We start from the raw sequence: 25,430 nt of genomic DNA, 5'->3' as shown, positions 1-25,430 counted from the left end.
AAAAAAAAACAAAAAAAAAACAATAACTTACATTTTTGTGATTGACACATTTCATGAGCACCAACTCCCGGTATGCCCTCTTGGCGTGGGTCTGGTTCTGGAAGGGTCTGCTCAGTTTCTTTATGGCTACATTCCTGTCCAGGACAGCATCATAGCCCGCACTGCAGAGACAGAGAGAGAGAGAGAGAGAGAGAGAGAGAGAGAGAGAGAGCAGAAAAACACATAATCATCAGCATTCTTTCAGCATTCATAGCTGGATGGTTATGTGGGTGCATGTGGTTGCACAGTAATTACAATTTGTAGCACAAGAGCAAATAGAGGATTTTCTGCATGTTGAAGTTATCAATGTAAAGGAGACCTACAGACAGTTTCTTTCAAACATATTTACAGCTGAACCAGATATTTACATAAACTATATCAAAATACAGAAACTTTTTTCTTTTTTTTTTTTTTTGCTAAATGTTCATCGAAAATATTTAGTCATTTGTACACCTCTTCAGAAGGGGCTGTAGGAGGGAGGAACATAACGCCTGGAACAAATTCACAATGAAAAGGTGTGAAAATATTTCTCCATTTTTAGCCTCCAATGAAATAAACCTTAGGGTAATTAAAGGACTGTTTTCACTTCACAAAGCAAGCAGTTTGGCAAAATAAAATTTATCCAGTAAGAAAACATGAGTCATAACCGGTTGCTTTGCTAGCACAGTGCAACCCTGACTCTGGAGACCTTTTATATTGGATCTCCTTGCAGTCCTTTCTGTTGACTCTCAGAGAACAGGTGTGGAGGAAAAACAAGACATAAAAATGTCATTTAATATTCTGTATCTTTCCATATTGCCCTTCGATGCTGTAAAGGGACTATCAGTGTATTTTTATGTTGTCGTGCAGAAGATGCTGAGTGCAATGCGCTGTGGTTTTAAATGCCTCTGTGGAGAATGCATACGATGGATTTATAAGAGCATTTGTCCAACAAGGATTTTAGCAAGTCATCACTTTTCCAGATGAGTGAAAGGTGATGTCATGAATAGCTAAACTACTTAAAACCTTGATCCATCTTTAGGATTCCCATATGAAAGCATGAAAGCTCCCTCTAAATAAGCACCAGTGCAAGGAAGTCTGATCCTAACATTAACATTTTGTGCAGAATATTGTATATGTTTGTAACATTGTCAGCTCCACCACAGTGGACTCATTTTTGTGGCTAATTTAGAAAAAAACAAAACAACTATGTCTTTTTTTTCTGGATTTTCGATCATTAGCATTATTTTGTTAATGATTTATTCGTTTTTAACCTGTTCACAATAAAAAATATGTGTTAACTGACTGGTTTATTCATGTCATGTAACTGGGTATGCCCCACAGAAAGCAGGTAAAACATTAACCGTAAAACTGTCTAATGTTCAGAGCAAAGAGCATTTTGAAGAAAGAAAACAATATTTTCTGTGCATTTTATCACCAACTAATGAACTGGAAACAATGAAACAGAAGTCGAATTAGCAGTGACTCATATTCAAGCAGAGCAAACACAACAAAGTTAGCCTATGCTTTTGCAAACTGCTCTTCATGAAATCATTCTTTTAAAGTGGCAGGATATGATTTTCCTGTCTCCCCGTCCTTGATATGGCTGCCTGTCAGCGCTGATCTTTTTGCTGCGTATAGAGCAGCTGATATATTAGCCTTCAAAATGTTTGGCGTTCATACTAAAAGTCTACGTTTATAAAGTAAGGTTTTTGTTGTTTTTTTTTGCCAAATTTTTAATTGGAATTGCAACGACATTTGTTGCAAGGTGAAAAATGTCAAATGTCATCAATTTAAATAAGCACGCTAGAGTTAGCTTAGCACTTTAGCAAACTGCTCTACATGTGTTGAAGACTAGATGTACATATGTCCCAAAAATATCTGTCAATGTACAGAAAAATGTACGCTACGCATCTACTACATCATTGGTGAGTAAATTAACAGGGATAAAATATTGGTGAAATATAGTATGCTAAAAGTAGCTTCAAATTGAAGCTACTGACTTTTCAGACATTACATAGCATATCACACTGTAACTCAGCATCAGCAAATACCTGATTATAACTCCAATACATGAGTGTTTGTATGGACTTGGCATAATTACTGGCAACAACACTGGTAAAATAAATCTTGACAGAAAGCAAGTTTTTCCTTATTTGCATGTTCTCCGGCTAAACTAGGATAAATCCTAGTTTTTTGATTGCATAAGCAAAGCAGAATGTGTCCTCGCTGACTTAGGCATAATCTTTTAAATCTATCTGCTTGTGTGCATGTTGCTTATTTGAGGCTAGCTGTTGGAACTGAGTCACACAGATGTTTATGTAAATGTGATTATGTCACCCATCCGAGGTTCGCACCGAAGATAGCCAGCAATCTTTTTTTAAAATGTTTTATCACCATGTTGAGAGCAAACAGTTATTTCAGCTTATACAAAAAAAACATTTTTCATAATATGTGTCAATGCATCTGTAAACATCTGAAAAAGATCAGTTTTCATGCTTGATGTTTCAAATCAGACTGTTTCTTTTTTTTTTTTTTTTTTTTTGTCTGCTGTTACCACCAGATAACACCAGATGCTATCTGGGGGCAAAATCAAGAAATATACAGCTGGGAAGATACAGTTTGATCTCCTCTCTGCAATTGGTCTCTAAAAACATTCTCCAAACCTGCCCTCAAGCCAACCTGCAGCCACTAAGAATTGGTTTTGCTACCTTTTGGACCGAAGTAGCAAAAGGCAGAGTTTATGAGAGGGCACATGGAGAGCAAAGGTGTTGAGACGCATCCTAACGCGAAACACGTCAACTTGGATCATCGGTGCGGAGGATTCTGAGAGGTTGTATATTAGCACAATGACACAGCATTAGCATGAGCATGAGCATGAGTTATGAATGTGTTTGGTGGATCGACAGAGACGGTAAGAGGCATTTCTTTAAGTGGAGCTTTGGCAGTCGTTCCACTGCATTCTGACAGGGAAGGCGTGAGGTGAATTACAATGAAAGCTGCCTCCCTCTGCAATCTGGATTAAGGATTCATAAGAAGACTGTGGTGACAGACCCTTAAAATCCATTTATCTACAATGCAAATAGAAGATGTGATATCAGCTCACACCTGAGGAAAAAAAATATATATATCACAAATACTGACCTTGATCCCTCTAAGGAATGTCTTGTTTGTTTATATAGATATATAGTCATAAAGAATACTCCATATTGTCATAAAGAACATTATGACAATGTAGAAGTGGCTGAAAATCAGCTGATGATTTTAAGACATCAGCTGCAACTTCATTTTAGCAGCGTTTTTATTACTTGAAATAGGAATTCATAAACTCTTGCTGCTGTCACATTAAAAAAGTTCCATATCAGAAGTTTTGCTCAGATAATCAGACTATGAAATGAGCTTGTTTTTCTTATTCTTAAAAGAACAAAATGAATCAGAGAGCATTGAACATTCGGTTGAATCAGCTGCATAAGATGTTAAAAACCCTTGAAAAGAATTATAAATGCTTACTAAAAACAAAAGCTTGTCTGAATTACTAATAAATGCCTTAAAAAGCATGCTTTTATGCAGTTTCTAGATCAGAAGGCTGGAAGTAGAGTTTGTAAATGCTCTCTTTGGCCAAATGTGAAACCAATGACTATATGTCACAGATCTTATCAACATTTGAAGCAATAAACCACAGAACAAGGAGACCCAACAGTAAAACTGAGACAACCCAAACATTAAACACAACAAAGAGCCTCATCAAGCAGCTTGACGCTATTTAAGCCAGGGCATTAATAAAAAAATTTAAAAAAAAGGCGCGGCTGTGAACTTACCAGACAATTCCCTGAGCTCCAGAACCAATGGGCTTTAAATTCTGGTAGCGCTTTAGAACTGTGAAGGTGGAGTCTCCCACTTCCACACTGTAGAACTGGTTGTCCACTTTGCTTTTGCTCATGTTGTAATGTTTGGCAATATATGACACATCCACTTGTTTGCCAAAACCCTGCGCGAGTCAAATACAGCACAGTAGTGGAGTTAGTGTTGCTGAAAGAGAAAAGCATGGTGTACATTTACAGCAGGAAACCCCAATTACTATGTCCAGTGCAATTAAGTATAATCATAAAATAAAAGGAGATATAGCATGTATAATATATAGCATATATAATATGTGTATTTTTTCTTTCTTTTTTTTTACCATTTAACAATCAGCATTTAAATTGTTTCTACACCTGATTACTTGTTTTAATTGTATGTTATACCATGTATTTCTGTTTATAGGCACACCAAAGGTAGCATTTGATAAAATAAATGTCTGATGTTGGCGCTCCTGTCTGAGAAAGAACTTTTTAACAGTCTCTCTTTTTTTTTTAATAGTACTTTTTTAAGTACTTTAGATGTTTTATGGTTTTCTTAAGTATGGTACATTTTAAATCCCCTGAGCAGTTCAGTGGGATTCAATTCTAGGCTTTTACTCAAGTCTTTTTATTACTCAATTTTCTGCTATACTGCCGAGGTTTATTATTCTGTTGAAAGGTTCACTGTCAGTTTAACTTTTGCTTTTTCCTAGATGGCAGCACGTTGTCATCATGTGGTGCTTAACATCATTAAAAAGAGAAAAACGTAAAAGTTGTTACTCTTAAAAAAAAGCCTCAGCTTCGTCTGACGATATCGTTCCAAAACGGTCTGGCCTTTATTTGTCTGTTTTAGATCCTAAGAAGGTACAAGGTTATATCGCTTCACACTTATTGATGTTCATAAACTATATAACACAGAAGTAAATGATGCACATTTAAAAGATGTATTTCTGTTCTGTAGACACAACACTTTGACACCGATAGTTACAAAATTCACTCTCACAGGAGCTCTCTTCACTACCACGATCAACAACAAATCCTTAACCAGAGGATTATGTCTTAAGACTCAAAACGTTTGCAACGACGTTGCAATCGATCCCAGCACCCTGGGATTTGTGTGCAAGGATTTAAAGGTACACTTTGTGCAAAACCGGTTGTCGCCTTGCAGAAACATAAATCCTGTTTTTTTCTAACTGAAAATACAGGCAGCAGAATAAATACTGGGCATGTTATTACATCAGGGCCACTAATTGCTTCCCTCAGATGAAGACATTATTACATCTTTGTGCACACAATATTTAAGCTGTAATTGCGAGCATGAAAATAGTGGCACGACGAAATAATAATTACGTTAATTACGGAGTGTAATTACTCAGCAGTTCACAAACCAAATAAAGCCGCACTGTTGGGGCACGACTGTGTAAGTTCAGCCTTAAAGCTACGTCAGTCAGGAACCAGGAAAATGTACATTATGACATGAATACACATAACCTGCGATTTGATTCATTTTTAATGTTTGGCTTTATAGGAGTACCAACAGTGGCTGTTAAACATTAACATAAGATGCATGTGCAATCCAACAGAGCATGCAAAGCTCCTGAGTACTCTGAGCCGCAGCGAAAAGGTCCAACGCAGCTCTCACACACATACTACACGTATGGATTTTATGCATATGTGAAATGAGTTTGGCATTTCAGCTATACGAGGTCAACAGGAGGCGGGCAACTAAGCCCCGCTTTAGCCAAATGTCTCAGATACAGATAAGCACTTGAGGTACTGAACTTCAGCAGGAAACTAGGTCTGCACTGGAAATAGTTTTGCATACTTAATTGTTCACGGTGAGGTTAAAAGCTCTTCATTCGCTTTCATCTACTTTTGGAATTCCCACAGGAAATATACAGCGATTCCAGACCGTTATGCAGGATTTGGTTTTTTTTTTTTGTTTTTTTTACATGAAATGAGAGGTTTTGTGAGCACCGATCGCTGTAGAAGCCTATCAGAAACACAGCAAACACAGCAAAAACACACATAGAAAATACGGGGAAATGGAAAGGATTGAATACTGTACCTTCTTTACCTGTAAGGAACACACACCTGACAAAAGGCTATCTTTACATCCAGGACTGGTTGGCTGCAGTTATATAAGAAATGTCTGCTCATAAATACCTGGAAGACACAAACAGGGGAGAAGGGGAGTCAGAGAGTGATTGCAAGGGGGCCCCGAGAGGCAGGGAAGTGCAAATATACCTTTGCTGAAATTATTCACATGAGTGATGGCCTCAAAATATGATCTGCACCTTTATGGAAAAAAGAAAAATAGCTGCACCTTCATCTGCATCAGCTTTATCTTAATATGCAAAAGAGCAGCTTAACTTATGATGGAGCGTCTCAGAAACTAGTTCTGTGGAAATTTGCAGTCTCTCTCGCTCTCTCTCTCTCTCTCTGTCTCTATTTCTCTCTCTCTATCTCTCTCACACACACACACACACACTCTCTCTCTCTCTCTCTCTCTGTCTGTCTTTGCTGTGGTTCTGAATCCTCCAGGAACATTCACAGCTGTTTTTTTTTTCTCTCCCCCTCCCGTTCCCATCTTTCTCAATAAAAATGAGAAAAACAGCAAGTCACCGCCACCCACACCTCTATAAATATAAACTGACCAATATATCAATTCCTCATCAGAGAGCAGCACAGCAGGACGACAGAGATCAATGTCTTATCAGCCTGCAGACGGAGATATAAGCAAACCTGGGGCTATTAGAGACAAGTATGGTTTATTAATGACTTGTTTCAAGTGCACAGAGACTGATTCAGTGATTAAATAAGAATATCTTTATATCTCATTACTTCTCAGTTTTTCTGCTTACTTTCATCTCTATTGTAAATCTTTTGAAAAAATAAATGACAAAGCAGGGCTTGCAGTGCTTTCAGAGCCAAGGCATGTTTTTACTCATTGCACAATTTATTTTGGAACAAAGACGAGGTACAAACCTAACTAAAGCAGACACATTTAAAGCAAAAATAAAACTCTAGAGTCCTTTTTTTTTTTACAACATATTTATACAAATTTCAACTATTTTCAACATATTTAATTTATAATATCAACAACTACACGACCATGAAATCTTGTAAAAATAGACCACAATCTAGTTCTTTTGGCTTCAATATGCAATCAAGGAGAAATGTATTAAATGACGCAAGAATTATTTTTGTTTTTAAAATGCTTGTACCATTACCTTTAACTGCAGTATATTAGTTTGCCTTGGTAGGAAATGAAATGAAAAATCTCTTGCCAAAATTTGCTAACCTGAACAAGTTGAATACACTGTATGATTTTTTTTTTTTTTTAATTTATTGTTCCAGCTGAGGTAGGATTAGACTAAATTATTTTCAATGTGTGGGGAAAAAAAATCACAATCCTGGTAGTTTCAAGACAGAATGCCCTTACATATTTTGGAAAGAGAAGAAAACATAAAGCAATTTTGGCAGAATAATGCCATTACTACGGCTGCGGACTCAAATTAAAACTTAATTGTTAAAGCTAAATGTCCCAACGCAAAATACGTTGCATTGCTATAACCCTTCAAGAAGTCTAGGAAACTCCTGTGCATCATTCAGAGGCCTTAAAGGTAGATAGGAACAACCCTGTGCCTCCTAAATGTGATCCCTAATCATCAGCTGTACACTTCTGTCAAGAAAATTGCCAAAAAGAAACCTTGAGTGTATGAAAAGTCCTTTTGTCAGCTTCAAAACAGTAAAGCCACCTGGATCTGCCAGAGGCCCTGTGGCCATCTGATGCTTTAACATCATCCACAGCCTTTAGAAACCCAGGATATCTAAACAAGAATATCTGTCATATTTCGGCTTCGACAACACATTTATGCTAGTCGCTTAATTCACATATGCATTTGTGTTAGCTTGTCAAATTCATGAAACAGTAAGCAAACAAAAATGGCAACAAATATCCTGTTTAACATCAAGCTATGTTGACTTTTTGGTGTTACACTACGAGGCTTTAAGGAGACAATTTGTGTTGAGAGAGAGACCAACAAATACTTTGTCATGATTTCTAACAGTATTATATTAGCATTACTATCGAGTACAAAACGAGCTTCACAGCATCAGCGACAGCACTGACATTGTGATGACACACAAACGTCAGAGGCTTTCGCAGTGAAAGAAAGAAAAATGAGTCAATTTGCCTAACAAGCAGTTTTTGCCATTTGTTTGCTTTTTTCATGCAAAGGAAACTAGATACAAAAAGTGCATACATTCATAGAAGAAGAAAAAAGTCTGTCCAGAGGGGAAGCAATGAAATATATATATATATATATATATATCACGCAAGACACATGTATATATATATATATATATATATATAATTTTTTTTTTTACTTTCAAATGAGAGGATGTACTTTCTGAACTTTCTGTATCACCTCGCTCCACCAGCGCCGTATTACAGTTGCTGCTCGTGCTTTTGATGTCTGTACTCAAAATGGAACAGTGCAGCTTTAAAAGAGGAAATGTGGGCCACAGAGGTTGGAGATTTATGCTGTGGCTTAATTTTCTGACCTTTAAAAAAGTGGCCCATTTATTTTATCCGGGTCTCACAAGGGGTAAAAATGTAGCATACTATGACGTAGAAAAGGAGAAAGGGAGGGCAAAAAGGAGTAAATAAAGCATGCAGGTGAAAGCATGAGGCTTTAAGGACACCTAGTCAATAAATCATTCACAATCTATCACTTGTTTATAATGATTTCACAAGCCAGTTGTCACCATGAAGACTGGTCGTATATCTGCTGATAATCTGACTGATCAATATTAAATCAGTTTTAGTAGCAAGACGAGGCAACAATCTTTAACCATCTGTGTGCCCCCCAAAAGATGAAAGATACAAAGGATGGCTGCATGAATGTACTGAATTGTCCTTTTCAATGTTCAGCACATTCCAAGGGAAATTTATACTGATTAGCACTCATGGTAAAAAAAAAAAAAAAAAGCTTTAAAAGTAACTTCATTTAGCACAGCCTCACAGAAATACATTTATTAAATGATGGCTGGGGAGAGTTTTTAAGTCATTAAGAAAAATAATGTTTGGTTAATGAACAGTGCATGTAACTGAATTTACTTTTTTATGTTTAAAGCTAATCAGAGCGTCTAAGGACTTTTGATTAGTAGTGTATGACTTTTCATAACTAAAGGGTTGTGAAAATGTAATAAAGAGGCTGATTTTTCTCTCTCTCACTCTACAAAATAGGGAAAACAAAATAAAAAAAAAGTAATATAGAATTGATTTGATTTAGTAAGTTGGGAAGGGCTACAAGAAAACAGAAAAATGTCTAAATTTGACCTTGTCTACAGTCAAAATGATAAATAAAAAGTTAAAAATGTCTGGAACTGTTGCAAGAAAACAAAAAAGTCTGGATGCGGAAGCAAGTTGTTCTTACTTGTCAGAAATTCTTGAACAGTGTGGAGTGGTGTAAGGGAGGTCAAAGTTTACAGTCAGAGAACTGCAGCAAAGAATGGCATCATGGGGTCACCAGCTCTTCACACCAACAATTTATGTTAAGGTTTTTGTTCAAATTTTGGTGCCAAAGTCTTTCAGTTTCTGTTCATCAGTGATGAACCGAATATTATCTTGATGTGTATATGAATGTCAGGGTCACTGCACTCAAAATGATTCCAGTTCTTTTCTTGTTTAAATTTGAGCAACTTGTTTTATTTAGCGTCTACTTTTAGCTTTGGAGTGCCTCAGAGGTCTATTTTTCGCTCACATCCTATGTTTACTAAATTCAGTTGCTCTATTATCTTTATTGTTTATAGATTTATTTGGTCATTCAAGCTCTCAGTTCTGCTTCAGCGATGTAAATACGGAAAAGTCGTAAAGACAAATTGTCTTGGATGGGGAGCAATTATTAAGGAAAATCTACGTAGCTTATTGCTAGGAAACTGCTCAAAATAGAAGGCATCCTGGATTCTCCATAACAAACATTTAGTGTATCTTTTATTTATTCCTTGTCCTTAAAGGTGTCATTAATTGTAGAAGGAGCTTGCGAGGACAATGTATGGTAAATATGCGCTTTCATTAAAATAAATTAAAGACTGTCAATATCTTTTAGAAACTGTGAATGAGTAAGGACAACTTACCTTGCTATTTTACTTTTTTACATAAATCACACAACTTGACATAATGAGAAAACAAAGTGGGTGACTGCTATGTCACTGGAAATGGGTCAAACAAATCTGAGCAATAATCAAGAGGAATTAATCACTGAAAAGACAAAACAAAAAGTTATGTCAAACCTTTCCTCCATAAAGCCGGACCTCCAGTGGACTCACTGAGCAAAATGAAAGCAGCCGATTCTGAGCTTGCTAATTCATTGCTCTCATTCTGCTGATGGTGGTTATGAGTCAAGTGCTGTTCTCATGTCGCTAAGGTTAGACTCAGCAGCCTTCTTCAAAATACCAATTTGTCACTCCAGCTGCATAGACCTGTCCACGGAAGCTGAGTGAGAGATGAGATCAAAAATGCTTAGGGTTGTTTGTTTTTTTAAGCTCGGTTTAATACACAACAACGTTATGTTGCATACGCCATATATTTGCATATTTTTGCTAAATAATTTGCCTCTCATGATTAAACAAACATTTTTAAAAAAATCATTGGAGAATAATTACGCCTCTTTTATGGTTTAAAAGTGTCCGTGCCTTTCCCAATTGCTTTAATTGCTCACAAGCAATAAGTTAATCAAAGTTAATTTACTAAGTTGTCAAGTTAAACAAATGTAAAATAATTACGATGGAGAAAAGCGATTTATTTAAGTTGGAGCTGCATTCTTTTTTTTTTCTGTGCATAGAGTAGCTGGTTACAGACTATATTGTTGTGCTGGAAAACCTACTGGAATGGCACAGTCAAACTTTCAAAATAATTGGGAAATGTTGCAAGATTTGGAAAAAAAAAAAACATGCTTGAGAAAATTTTCTATGTAGACTTAGAAATAGTTTCTAGATGTGCAAAACTTGTAGAGAAATCCCCCAAAAGATTTTCAGCTGAAACATTCATGGGGGATGAATACATAAGTATCCACACTTTTCAGATGTTTCTTTAAAAAAAATAAAAAACACCTTTGAAACCACACAACATTTAATTCCTGTTCTTAATTATGCTCTACTTTGTATTGCATTAAAACTCGACAAAAATGCATAGAAGCTTTTAGCTGTGACATGACAAAATGCTGAAAGGCTTAATGAGTCTGAATACGTTTGCAACCTTCTACAATCATTTTCCTAGCAGAGAAGCATTTACAGATTTTAGTCAATGCATCCATGACGTTACTATGATGAATTACTCCTTCAACCAGTGTGTCACCGATTACTGAGAATGGAGGATTCTCATGAAATCTAAGCATAAATCTCAGGATATTGAACAGAAATTTAGTAATTAAGCATGTTTGTGTTATTCGCAAACTTAAAAAAAAATAAAAAAATCAGCTCATCAGCAACAACAAACAACAACAACAAAAAAAAACAATCTCTTAAGTTGTAGGGACATTGGTATCTGATAGTTTTATATCTGCTTTCGGCCAAGATAACCAAAAAAAAAACACAAAAAAAAACCCTGTTTATCCCTGAAATGTGAATATTTCCAGACACCCTGCCAGAGGAGCTTTGCTAAATGATCCAAACTGAGATAAACTGCCAGCAACAGTGACAGTTTTACAGGAAGTGTTGGGAGTGGTGGGAGTGAGTTGGCAGATGTAGAAACCATTAGCTGGAGTGTGATAAATGCTCTTGATGCAGCATTCATATTAGATTTAACGGCATGGCAACAAATCAGAAAACTGTAGCACAATTATTCATACGCAAACACAAAACTTTGCATCACACCTTGTTTTGAAAATTAAAGAAAACATATAATGTTTTTGTTTTTTTACACAACCCAACTGTAAGTTCTGTAACTTCTCACTGCTGCTTCTCTTGGTTACACTAGGAAGACATTGGCAGAGAAGCTCTGCATGGCAAGAGCTCAGATTTACTTTGATTTTAAAAGTTACGGACTGTTGCATCAGAGTTTAAAAAACTGTGTACTGTAAGATGAAGAGGATTCAGATTCAGCAGTATAGATTATATATAAAAGTGCCAATTTGTAGCTGAGGGAGAGAAAGGGGGGGCTCGGCTGCATTGCCACTCCCTGTTTAGTGGAATTAACAGCAGATGTCAATTCTCCAGCAGACTCAAAGACTGAGTCATTTTGAGGCCAATTAGGAAGCCCCCTTCAAACCCACTCTGAGACCATGAAACTGCTGTGCCATCCATTGACAGGAATCAAGAACATCTGGGCCATGAAGTCTATTTCTGGATCAGACTGATGAGTGACAAGACACAGAAACAAACTAAAACATAAAACGTTACCTCCTATGAATGTGGACTCAAAAACATTAAAAGCTGTTGTGAAAAAGATATGCAAAATCAAACATAACCCAAATTAGTTCAGAAATTCTGACCTAAATCTTTCACAGATTCAGATATATATCATTATCACAATAAAGATTGAATTGGGTGAGGTTCTAACGACTTAGAGCGAAATCAAAAAGCTAGTGGAATAAATAAAATAAGATGAAGTGAATAAGGAAGTAATTAGGCTCTCTCAAATAAACTAAACCATAAAATGACATCCACGTTTTGGCACCTTGATAGCGATGTGTAAAAATCCTTAAAACATGTTGCTAGTGAGCGTGACAGAGTTGACATCAAGAAATTAGTTCCAACACACAATCAAGAAGAGTCTTCCTGCAAACAAATTTCTACAGAGTGGGAAAAAAATGTCACCTTAGGAAAAAAAAAATTTTAATACAAATTTCTGGTGCTGTTAATATTGAAAAACTGAAAATTCCTCTAAAAAAGATTTATTATATATGGGAACTTGTTGAATATTAATCCATAGATTCTTCTTTCCCCATGGTATAAATATTTTGTACATACATTGTGTCTTTTTGCCTCATGTTATTCAAGTGTGGTAAATAAGTTGATATTTACATGTATGGAAATGGCCACAAGAAAATAGGTGTTTGCATGAGCTTGAGAATATCAACAGGCAAAGCAATAATATACTGAACTATGGGAAACAAGGCTGGGAGTAAACCCAGATGTGGTCCATCTTGCAACCACATAGAGGAGGAATGGAGTGGAGGCACAGAAAAATATTCCAAGCTCAATGATGGAGAATTTCAGGATAGAAAGGCATCTTAGGCACTCCAAATCTCCATGACAACCATTAGGCACTATTATTCTCAAGTGGTTACTTGGGAGTGAATCTATAAAAAGCTTCAACAGTGTTCTAAAATAACAAATCTAAGCTTACAGAGTTTGCTTAGCTCCTGGTGGATCTGGCATGAAATAAATGATGAATTTGTATAACGGTACCTAATGCCACTGCTGGGAATGACAGGGTCTCGAAGTCTCCATAACAATGATTTATTTCAATGGTTTTGTTGCTGCACAGTGGCACGGTAGAGCTGTTGCCTTGCAGCAAGAAGGTTCTGGGTTCGATTCCCAGCCCCAGTCTTTCTGCATGGAGTTTGCATGTTCTCCCTGTGCATGAGTTGGTTTTCTCCGGGTACTCCAGTTTCCTCCCACTGTCAGGTTAATTGGCCTCTCCACATTGTCCCTATGTGTGAATGTGTGTGTGTATGGTTGTGTGTCCTGTCTGTCTCTGTGTTGCCCTGCGACAGACTGGCGACCTGTCCAGGGTGAACCCCGCCTCTCGCCCGGAACGTTAGCTGGATATAGGCACCAGCAACCCTCCCGACCTCACTAAGGGACAAAGGTGGAAAGAAAATGGATGGTTTTGTTGTTGTTGCTGTTTATACATGTGCCAATAATTGTGGCACATGTATAAACTACTGCATAATGGTACTGTTGATAATTATTAAAGTCACCCTGGTGAAGTTCAGGTGGAAGAACAAACAACCTAAAAGTGTATTCCAACATTTTTATGCATTTCTTTAATGTTTTTTTTCACAATGCTTTCCAAAATTTCATTTGTCACATAAGCAGTATATAAATTAACTGTTCTTGACATTCAGCTTTGCAGATGTTCTCATTTGCACTGTCAACTTTTAAAAGCATCTCCAATACGACCAGTTGAAATTGTATCCATATAGCCAGTAATAGTATCATTGTATTGTTATATTGTATTTGATGAATAAATATCAGCTTTTGATCATAAGAGCATTTGACAGTGTAAGTATAATGTTATTTTTAGATGTTTTACTCCCGCACACCTCCTCCATACCAAGCCACAAAACAACACGTGTCCAAACTTTTAGAGAAGATCATCAGACCAGATTTTCTCCTTCTCCAGGACTTGTACAGTTCTTTGGGGTTAGGAAAAGGGCAGCTACCCTCTCTGCAGAACCCACACATCCTGGACATAAGCTGTTTCAAGTTTTACTTTCAGCACTATTTGCAAAAACTGGCCACCACAGAGAAGGTTTCTGCCCCCCGGCTGTCTCTTTGACAAAGATAACCAAAACCGTGCACCCTGAGTATTCAGCTATTCAGGAAAATAATAATAATTGCACAACCACAAGCTACCTTTTTTAAAATAAATGTCTATACACACACATATAAATACTGTTCCTATTGTTCTTTATGTTTTTTTTCCTCTAAGGTTTAAATGTTTACACACTCAATGTCTGTGCACTGTGAACAAGTCAAAGTCCTTGATGGTGCCTCCAGTTTTGGGTGATTAAGATTCTTTTATTTTGTTAGAATATGACCTTTTGCAGTAGGATCACAGCTTCAATAAAGAAAAAAAAACGTATAACAGAAAGGTAGCTAACTAGATTTAAAATGTAAAGTTTGTTTATTTGAATCCGAGGTGCTATTATGAAAACATATTACACTCCAATGTATGAGGAAAATGTAAAGATGTAAATAAAAAGAAACGTTTTTCCACATGGTTATGTTTAGCTGTTTTTTATTTTTGTGAATCACTCAACAGAGAAATAAAGAAGCGTATTTTAATCTCATATACTTCAGGATGCTTTAAAATTCCCTAAACACATCAGAGTGCAAATGAGATACTTTTAAAAGATCATTTTTTGCATTGCGCGAACCATTTTTGGTCACATATTAATGGAAGCTAATGTTCTGGAAACCAACTATATAAATATTGTATAATTCCATGTTTGCATAACAAACTTGTGGCTCTGTGACTGTGTTCAGTAACAACACTGTGACAGTGGTTGAAAAATAGGGCAATCTGGGGATGTAGATGATTTGTGCAGGATTTCGAATATATTTAAGCTACAAGTATTTCGGATTTCTGGGTCAGCTTACACAAACTTTGCAAAATAATCGAGCCTTTCCTGTGTGGGAAGCACCTGGATTTTTATGGGAGGACATGCAGTCTCCTTTGAGTCATGAGACCACTTCATCACCAGTTGGAGAAGTGTAGCCAAGGGATGTAAGGTCAGTTTATTCTGCACAGTAATTCAGTACAAAATGTACTTGACTGCAGCACAATGGCACAGTGGTGGTCCTCCTCATGAGGTAAGCGCAACATTATTTTTTGGAAAACAAAGCAGCAAAGCCAAAACAAGGAATATGTAATGTAATGTAGTTTGTAGGGTGAATCAAAATGCAGAAAGGAGCTGGGAGCATGGATCATATTGATAATTGTTTAATGAAATAGTGACAGGGAAAAAAAATTACAAAAAAAATCACAAGGAGCACAGGGAGCCAGAGCAGAACAAAAAAAAAATCAAAGGGACCACACAGAAGTAACAAGATTAGACAAGAAGAATGGAGAATGAGTTGTATATAAACTGGAAAAGTTGATTATTGAACAAGAAACAGATGACTAATTAGAAATGGGTTGCAGGTGTGTAGAAGGCAGGCTGAGGAGAGAGAGAAAAAGTGGCAGGGGGCGAGGGAGAGAACACAGGAGACTAGGAAATAAATCTAACACTGAGGAATAACTAGAAACATACCGGTAATTAAATTAGAGTAACAAAGAATAACTAGATACAAGACACAGACATAGCAGACTAGAATCACTAAGAAGAACTGAACTAAAATAAATCAGAAACAAGACTCATCAAAGAAAGAGACTAAGGGACACTAAATACTCAAACCACCAAACCAATCTAAGATCCTAACAGAGTAAAAGAAAACAAAACAGTACTTCTTGTTTGAACAAAGCATCTTTCATATTTCATCAAATTAAACTGAATCAAACTTCTCATAGTTATCTATCTTCGCAATTCATTGAAAAACTTAACTACTAAGAGAAACATACTGCTACGTAATTCTTTCAGTGCAAGAAAAAGGAAATACTTATTTATGGCCCAGTTTAGAAAAATAAATAAGAAGGGATGGAATGGCAACATGTGGATGCAAAATGGCAGATTAAATTGGTGGAGTGATTTGGGTTTTCAGATTATGCCATGCTTGTGCTGTGTATTCTCAAAAGCATAAAAAACTTTTTAATTTTTGTCTTGGTACATTTTCCCAAATGTTAATGAGTTTGTTGGAATAATATGTTGTGTGTAATTCCAAAAGAGGATCAGCACACAGTAATAAACTTCAAATAAGAAACCTTTAAAATGAGTGCAGCTATAGTATGATGACATTCAGATGAGTGAGTTTGATTTTATTCTAACCACCTGGGACAAATTTCTTACAAATTTGCATAAGCATTAATCAATCAATAAGTTGATGAATAATTTGAAAACAGCTCTAGCGTTGCATGGCTCATGGTGGCAGCATGTTGGAGAAGCTCTGTAACATGAGTTCTGATTTGTTCTTTTAGTAGTGCTATGTTCATATTCTTTTGGCTGAGGCATTGCATATTTGGATAATTACTCCCTCTGTTTTTGGATGCTGTCCAGCTGGAACTGGAAAGGATTTTTACTCAAACTTGTGTTTACTTTTGACAATTTTTATGATGCTTCAAAGGAGTCTTCCTGGATGGAGATTAGTATCAAACAGTGTTTCACTGCTTGGGTACCATCTTGGAAATAATCTATTTCAGGACTACTCATATTAATGTGCATCTTTTTATGATGGAGCTGAACAGGCGTTATCAGACTGTGCTGTCTTTTAAGAAAACGGACATATTTCCACCTAATGTGTATGTTCTCTCAATTTTCAGAAGCAGCATTCAAAATTGACTGGATTTGCAGAAATGGACGCTGCATGCTGTGATGATTACTGAATTTAGTAAAACTCCACAAACAAGGTCCTTGTTATGGATGAAGTGTGAGGTGATTGCATATTTTGTATGAAAACAAAAAAATGTGTTAGACACTTCCTATTTATGTAAGCATGTAAATATCCCAAAGAGAAATAATAAACACCATGGCATTACTTGATATCTGTAAAGGGGGGCTTTTAGGTTTTAATGAGCCAGCTAACTCAATGAAACATCCTCTGGCCTTTCGCCTGCTTGAGCTACTTTTGCTGTATCTCTCAGTTATTCTCACTGGCAATCTTTTTTTGATGTGATCACACAGAGTTTAATCTGTCCATCTTTTTTTGCTGACGGACGGCTTTAGTTGCAATGATGAAACACAATGTACTGGTCCGAATGTCCACAGCAGCCACTGTTATCGTTGGCTCTTGTATCCATCATCTCTTCCTCTCCCCTCGTCGCTCTTCCTCCTCCTGCCAAAGGCCTGAAAGCTACACTCTTTGTGAATGTCACACAATGCACACCGCAGCATTGTCCGTATCCATCCATGTCTTCGCTCTCCCCTCCATCCTCGCCGATCAGGAGAACCTCCCTTTCCTGCCTCCCTTCTTTTGTCCCTCCCTCACTCCCACCACTCCCGCTACTAGACTCCCAGGTTGCATTGCATGCGCCTCCCCTCCCCCTCCCTCGGCGCTCCATTGTGAGTGCTCGGTTCAGCAGCCTCAGCCTCGCTTCTTCTGCAGTATGCAGCTCTGCCTCGCTGTTGAGACTGTGCAGCCCGAGCCAAGCGTGGCACGGCCTCCTATTTGGGCTCAGGGGAGGGGAAGGGAAGGGAAGGGAAGCACATCTATAGCTGCAGGAAAACAAGACAGAGGCAGGACTCCGGAGCTCATCTACAGACAGAGAGACCCTGAATATTTACTGGCGTCTATTGATTTGTTTGGTTAGAGCTTCAAAAATGTCTTACTATTTACTGAATTCATCAGATCTAAGAGCTCCCATCATTTTCTGTCCAGAAATGCATTACCTAACATGAACTATATGGTGCACTTCTGTGAGTTTAATAATAATTAAACTCACAGAAGGGATAACCCTGTAAACGGTTAATTTTCCGTTGGAATCAAAAAGTACTATTTCTGTCTAAAATCCTGCAGCACTTTTTTTTTGTCTTTTTAATTTTTTTTTATAAAAAAATAAAAGAAAGAAAAATATAAATCAATCAAAATGGAATTGGCATGTCAGATTTTGAGGAAAAGAGAAAAACTCTGATGGTCAGAAAAATAATGATCTAAACATTTTTAAAAAGAGGACAAAAATTTACTTTATTTGACAAATATTTAGATTTAGATTTTAGACTTCCCTAAACAAAACCAGCAGTTAATGAGTCTGTATTTTATTTACAATTTAAGCTCTGGCTGCCGAAATCCAACATATATCCTAAAAACAAAGTGTCAACATACCTGTCGACATCTTGCATAAAACACTGTATATCAATAAGAAATATGAAAGGCTGAGAGAACATTTGGTAGTATGTTGTTGTTTCCTAGCGCTGTCATTTGTCTGGATTTAATGCCCCTCCTCTAAAATCCATCCAATGGGCCCTGAGCTCCTACAATCTGTGACCTTTGGCGACTCGTAATTCTCTCTGCAGATGTGCCCTTGGAGGATTGGAACAAAATCTGACACGGCTTTTAAGTGTTGCATTCAACCACCTGTAAAATCACACAAATACATGACGAAAAATAAAGCTGCATGTTTGGCAGACCAGATCTTTTTATGTAACTGTCCATTTCACTCCACTGGCATGTCCCTCTGTCCTTTTATTTTTTTTCATGTTTCTATCTACAGAAATGTAGAAAGACAAACTAACTCTCGTGCAAAGTTTAATATTTAAGTCTTTGGAAAGTAAGATTGTATAGAAATATATTGATTTATTAATTTCCTCAGTAAACATCATTGATCCAATTGTGTATTTACATCATCTTCAAAATAAAAAATACTCCTAGACCAACAATTTCATGCTTTCTGGTTGCTGCTCTATCATCTCAACCAACAGTCGGTTGTGTTAGATGGGGACTCCTGCTAAACCTGGTTCTGCTTGTAAAGGATGGTTCCTCTCCACTGTCGCCCAATACTTGGATGAGGGATTACTGCAAAGTCAATGAATCAACGAAACTGGCAGGTAGGTAAAACACGTTTTTGCTAACTGTGGCAATATATAATCAACTTAGAAATGGTGAGAAAATTTAAAACATTGAAAATCAATCTTCCTCGAATGATTTTAAAATATATTTGTTAAATATCGATACTGATACATTATAAAATATTGTAAAATATTGACTATTTGCGATATTTCTAGTAGAAATGTATAACTTCCAGTACATCACAATCAGAATACTTTTATTGTTAATTTAATTTCAATGCAGCTCATCCAAAGAAGACAAGGTATCTGGTCCTGCAGCCATTGAAGGCGCTGATCTTTATTTATTTGAGTCTTAATGAATATATTTCAGTTTTTCTGACACTGAATCTATCAATCCCTAATCAATATACATATTTTTTCCACTTTGTTCCATAAAATCTTTAACAATATTTAAATCTGAATTTTTCTGTATGACTCAAATATTTGTTTTAAATTAGCTTTATATATTTTATTTTTATTTACACTGTGGAACCACACTAAAGTACATCTTCATAAAAAATAGACAGGATTGCATTACAACTGAATTTAACTGGATTTAATTTTATTAAAAATTGGCAGGGCTAATGCCACCCATCATTACTGATCCCTAATCATCCTTCGTTTCATACAGCTTTGACCTAATGAATATCTTAAGGAGGAATAAACCCCAACAAGTGACAAATATAGGGAAAAAATGTCTTTGATCTTGACTACTATAGTTTTTAGTTGTTTTTTAGTTGCTCTTAGTGGTAATCTTATGTTGTTTGAGGTTTGGGAGAGCATGTTTTTCTAGTCTTTATCTGTTTTGAACTTTTTGAACTGGAGAAACCTTGCAATGCCTTTGATAATAAACATTTAAAAGTAATTGGCTCCATTGCATGCATATTTGCAATTGTGATCTTTTCAAACCTGACTTTTCAGCTTCAAAATGGACCAACCTCCCTGCCTTGTCACATTATTGTCCACAAGTCAGTTTCTACTTATCTTAGGAATGCTACATTCTCACTTTGATGAGATTTAAAGTAAGGAACCAGGGTCTTATTGCTTCGGTAAATAATATTTATCAGCAATCACAGACTTTTTTAAATCTGTTTTTAATCTTTTCAAACAACAATAAAAAAAAACATCATAAATGGAAAAAGAGTGTGATGCAAAGTTTTAAGGAAATTATCCAAATCTGCTATTTGGATTGAGAAGACAGACAATTATTTTGGTATATTATAAGTTGTACAAATGTTACTGTATATTTCAGCCCATGTCTGAATAAGTTACAGATTAATATTGTTTATTTTGCTACCATCACCTATTATCATTCTATAACTAAGGATGGACATTCTGGTGTTCCTAAATCTGAAAAACAAAATGAAAATTAAACACAAGTTTTAAAGCACAGCATAACATTCCTTTGCTTGTGGCTGTTTCCATTAACGATTCAGCATTGCATAAACAAGCTATCTCTTCAGAAATCAATGCCATTAATTGCCAGTTTGAGCAGACCTGCAAAGGCAACTTAAAAAAAATTAACATCAATTTATATTCACAAGAAATAGCTAGTTTCCAATATTTGGAAAGCACTATTCTTCATACACTTTAAGTAGGCCAAGCACAAAAATGACAGATAGACGTCATTCTGGTCAGCTGCTGCAGAAACAAACCATGTAAAGCTTTGGTGAATCTAGATCCGTTCCCTGCAGCTCTTTCCCAAGCCTGCCTTCTGAATAATTCAGCAGCCAAGGTCATGGCGCTAAAAACCCGCTCTTATCTGTCTTTAATGCAGTTTGTTAAGGTGCAAAGGCACCTTATTACACTCACAGTGATGTGCAATAAAATTCCCCAAACAAAGGTAATTCACACAACACTATGTAGAACACAACACAAGACTATGGTTAAAAAATGTCCTATCCATTTTACATGTCAAGTTTTCATAACAAGGCCAAAGAAATTCACATAAACCGCGAACAGTAACAGCTGCAGCATCCAAACCGCAACAGAGAAGGAGAATACCAAAATAAAATGTCCCAAATCAATCTTTTTTCCATTTAACCCAACTGTTTGACTGAAAGCACTACACTTGTACTATCTATAGTTTTCTGAGACTTATGAAAGATCCAAAGCTGGTCCGGCATCCTGGAGAGGTAGTGATGCTCTCTGCATAATGCACAAGGTGCGCAGCTGACTTCTGAGGGGGTGGAGAGACAAGCAAGCCCTGCATGATGGCCTACAGTACTTAGACTTGTGTTATGAAGAAGATTAGTCATCCAACGGTGCCTAATCAGAAATGCAAATTGTGCCTTTTATGTTCAAATATTGCAATTTTGTAAAAGGTTTTGAGTTATATATCTATAGATCATGACTAACTGCAGTATTTTGTCTGCTTCTTAAAAGGAGAAATTTTTACCCCATTAGGTGATGTTCCTTTTTTTTTTTTTTGTCTTTGTTTGCAAGTAGAGTTCAGCCAATGAAGGAGCTCTGTGATGTTTTAGGCATTTCCATAGAGACGCTTGTAAAACAATGTCTATGGGCGGATTTCTGCTTATTATTAAATCCCCTCACCAAGACAACACTACAGTGGACTTCATTAACCTTCAATTTGCAATCAATATTCATCACTCCACCTTCCTGGCAACTATAATGCGGTGGAGGTGGAGGTGGGGGGGATTCACAATTTGCAGCGGCCTTACCATTCCGTGCCAGCTGATGACGATCCCAGTCCGGAGCCAGTCCCTTTCAAAACATCCCGACGAGAAACAGTGCAGTGACCATCGCTGGAGGCGTAATAAACACGTTCATGCGGATGAGCAAAAGGCGTTTTTCCCCCCTCTTTTCTTTTCTTAAAGACGAAGGAGCGATGAAGAAAGAAAACCAACTAAAAAAAAAAAAACAAAAAAAAGCAGGGATGGACGGAAACTGAGGTTTGCTGATGCTGAATCACTCTTCCCTCCCAGCTCACCACCTTGCAACCATTGTGCTGCAAGATGCTGGCCGTACCATTGTAAGCCTACCAGAGCTCGGAGGACGGAGAGGGAGGGATGAGAAAAAAAAAAAAGGGGGGGAGCGGGGAAATATGTTGCCATAGCAACCGCCCAGGAGCACGTCTGACGTCAAAGCCTCGGCAGAGGGAGAGAGACGGTGCGGAGAGGAAGAGATCACATGGAGGCTGCCCCTCCAGATGGGAGGGGTGAAGTATCTCCTCTGTTCTCACTCTGCGCCGTCCAGCCATTCAATTAGGAATTTGGAGTTGGGTGGTGCAGCTGTTAGTGGGGCGGGTGTGTCCAAATGTTGATCAAGAAACAGCAAAATCTTTGTTGTACAAAGAAGCAAAGTCCTTCATTGGAGGAAAAATGACATTTCATAGCATAAAATATATTATTATCATCAATATTTTTGTTGTTTTTGTTTTTTTTGTTGTTAGTTTAATTGCATAGTTTTTAAAAGGCAATATAATGGGATGACTATAGTATTCCAGTCAAAAGGCAAGAAAAGAAAAATATTTTGAGCAGAACTTTAAAAGAATTAAATTGCATCCAGAACATTGGAAAGTGTCGATAAACATGCCGAAATAAATTTGCTATATTATAAACTTGCATGCAGCACTTAAATGAAGATTACAAAAACATTCCTATTAGAAATCTTTTTTTTAATAGATGCTTATTAGAAAATATCAAATTGTGCTATTACAGTCCCCTTTTACAAATCACAGTGTAAATCAGTTACTGCCTTATGTAAGACTTGAACGGTCTAGGTGACTAGTACAATAATTACCCAGGTGAAAACTGAACCCACACATGCAATAATAAGTGTGATGTCAGTTTTTTATCCCTTCAGAATGATTTATGTAGATAGGCTGTTATTTCGGGGAAGGCTTGATATTTACTCCATTTACCATGCATGGTCAGGGTCAGCTAACTCCACAACGATGTGAAGGGCCATGTAATAATGACTAATAATCACTAGATGGCGATAGACAGATCATAAACAAACTCAACTTTGAAGTACTACGCGGGAAGGAAATACTCAGCTGTGGATTGCTTCCTGAGTGTGCCAAAAATGAATCACTTTGATGCTGTGGGAAGCCCACAGTCTCGATTTTCACTGACTTTCAAAGAAATATCGGCTTCCACAACCACAGGATGAAAAGAGATAAAAGCATGTTTTCATAGAATAATATATCTCAACATGAACAGAAAGTGGTGATCAGATCTTGAACTATTACAAGAATAAGTTGGTGAAAGGCATATATACACCACCAACTGAGAGAAATATATTTTTATTCAATTTATATATTCAATTTATATAGACCATATTTTTTCTTTACAGGCACCAGATGGATGGATTAATATTTTTATTTATTTATACTAGAGGCAAACATAAAAACATACACGTACCACATACAATACCACTCGAGTGTAGCTATGTATATTTGTTTGCTTCCACTGAGAAAAAATGAACTTAATATTGAATGTATACAAAATAAAAATCATTAAACAGACAATGAGTAAATGATTTTTTAGATAAATAGGTGAACATAATGTGACTACATCGCTTAAGGTACTTGCTGAAATAGTAATGATAGTTTCGACAAAGAAATCTGTGATAAAAAATACTCTAGCTCTATATTCTAAGTGTATGATAACCTTTCTGGTGATATGAACAGTTTAATTATTCATGCTATATGATAAGGTGGCATCTGTAATGACTTTCAAAAAGGCATCTTTCTGTGAGTAAGGAAAATCTTTAGAAGCCTTTCTTCTAGGCTGTCAAGAATGGTGCAACAACAGGTGTAGAGGTGGTATGTTGTGTTACTATATGTAATATAATCCCCAGGAAAATTGAGGAGTTTTCTTTCTTTTTTTTTTGCTGCAATTTTGTTTTTATAAATCTGTATACAACTTGTAAAATGTTGCCTGTTGATGTTGTTGATATGATCCTTTCTGATGTTTGTCTGAATACTATGAAGATATGAAGATACTTGTTTGCTTACAATATTTATAATTAAACCAAAAAATATGAATCACTTCAAGGTAAAAATACCTCCCCCCGCTACCCCCACCCAAAACAAACAAACAAACAAACAAACAAACAAACAAACAAACAAACAAACGAAAACAAAACATTTAAATTTCGTACATAAGCTAGAACGCTGCCAAAAAAACGTTCCCATCTGTTGCTACTTCTTTTGTGTTTGTCTACGTTTTATTATTTTGTCTCATGTCATGCTACATTTATGGTAATTAAAGGGAGGGGATTTGTAGACCACAGAAAATTTAATAAACCAGATTCTGCTCAACATTTCCCTCCCGGTTTTGTGTTGCCATGGCAGTGGTTAAAATGACAGTCCCCCAGGAGCGAGCCAATCAGCGGCCAGTCTTAGGTGTCCGGTTACTCCCAGTCAGCCCACGCTAAACTGGCAGAGGGAGGGCTTATTCCGCTGCTCCGCAGAAATGGTAACTTTGTTTCGCTGGAGGAGAGCTCGTAACTGTGCCGAAGCGAATAGACTGGATTCCCAAAGAAATAGAAAAATATTTTAATGTAACTTTTTTTTTTTTAACTTTTGGCTGAAGTTAATTCCACGTAGAGGACCATTAACGTGGAATGAGTAGCATGACCTGTTGCCTGTCTTCTTCGCCGTGTAGTTAACTACAATCCAAGATGTTGCTTTGTGGATGGGATGGCGTCTGGTGCAGTTTGTGTGCGGACTCGTAGCTTCGTCGGAGTACGAACATTTGCCCCTGAATTAATTGTCTGACTCTTCTTTCCTGGTAAGCTTCGTTTTAAACCCACTTAATTTTCTCTCTATTTTATTTACGTGTGTTTTGGCTAACTTTAGCCCAGCTGTGAAACCTGAAGGATTGAGTCAGCTGGAGTGAGACTTAAGTCTTTCTTCAGTACGTTGACTAGGCAGGTAGCTTACCTACTATCCTTTAGATTGTTAGAATCACTTTAAAGTTTCTTGTTAAATGCAACGTTATGTGTATATTGTTGGCTGCCCCACATCACTAAAGTAACAGCATTTTAATTGGGAGGGAGGGAACACTACTATAAAAATAACATGCCATGTAACTGTTTCTAACATCTATCACTTATGTAGCTTGGCTAATGTTGATAAAATAAACCACAAGTTTAATGTTTTAGCACGCATTCTGTCCCTGTTACCAAAGCATTTAGAGCCATATAATCATTATTGACTAAAGGTTTTATG

At 36.8% G+C, this 25,430-nt stretch overlaps 2 protein-coding genes across 14 annotated transcripts in view; one reads left to right on the top strand and one right to left on the bottom strand.

The window, feature by feature from the left end:
• Nucleotides 1–22,275, bottom strand: part of mapk10 (mitogen-activated protein kinase 10) — a 39,603-nt gene extending 17,328 nt beyond the window's left edge. For 3 of the 7 annotated variants that reach the window (XM_007558893.2, XM_016674760.1, XM_007558892.2), the window contains exons 1-4: nucleotides 21,913–22,274; nucleotides 5,952–6,023; nucleotides 3,837–4,006; nucleotides 32–161 (exon numbers count right to left, since the gene is read on the bottom strand). In XM_007558893.2, the coding sequence (XP_007558955.1) occupies nucleotides 32–161; nucleotides 3,837–4,006; nucleotides 5,952–6,023; nucleotides 21,913–21,915 (375 nt within the window). In that variant the 5' untranslated portion in view covers nucleotides 21,916–22,274. Of the gene's footprint in view, nucleotides 1–31; nucleotides 162–3,836; nucleotides 4,007–5,682; nucleotides 5,851–5,925; nucleotides 6,024–21,912 lie in introns of those variants that run through there. The other 4 variants (XM_007558891.2, XM_016674757.1, XM_016674758.1 and 1 more) reach the window with 4 other exon arrangements.
• A 2,358-nt stretch (nucleotides 22,276–24,633) lies between these two features.
• Nucleotides 24,634–25,430, top strand: part of ptpn13 (protein tyrosine phosphatase non-receptor type 13) — a 47,654-nt gene continuing 46,857 nt past the window's right edge. For 5 of the 7 annotated variants that reach the window (XM_016674753.1, XM_007558889.2, XM_007558887.2 and 2 more), the window contains exon 1: nucleotides 24,635–24,990. The gene's annotated coding sequence lies outside the window, so the exon portion shown is untranslated. Of the gene's footprint in view, nucleotides 24,991–25,430 lie in introns of all 7 variants that reach the window. The other 2 variants (XM_007558888.2, XM_016674751.1) reach the window with 1 other exon arrangement.

This window comes from Poecilia formosa, unplaced genomic scaffold (assembly GCF_000485575.1).
Source record: "Poecilia formosa unplaced genomic scaffold, Poecilia_formosa-5.1.2 Scaffold100, whole genome shotgun sequence".
Taxonomy (NCBI): domain Eukaryota; kingdom Metazoa; phylum Chordata; class Actinopteri; order Cyprinodontiformes; family Poeciliidae; genus Poecilia; species Poecilia formosa.
This window is presented reverse-complemented; position numbering and strand designations above follow the sequence as displayed.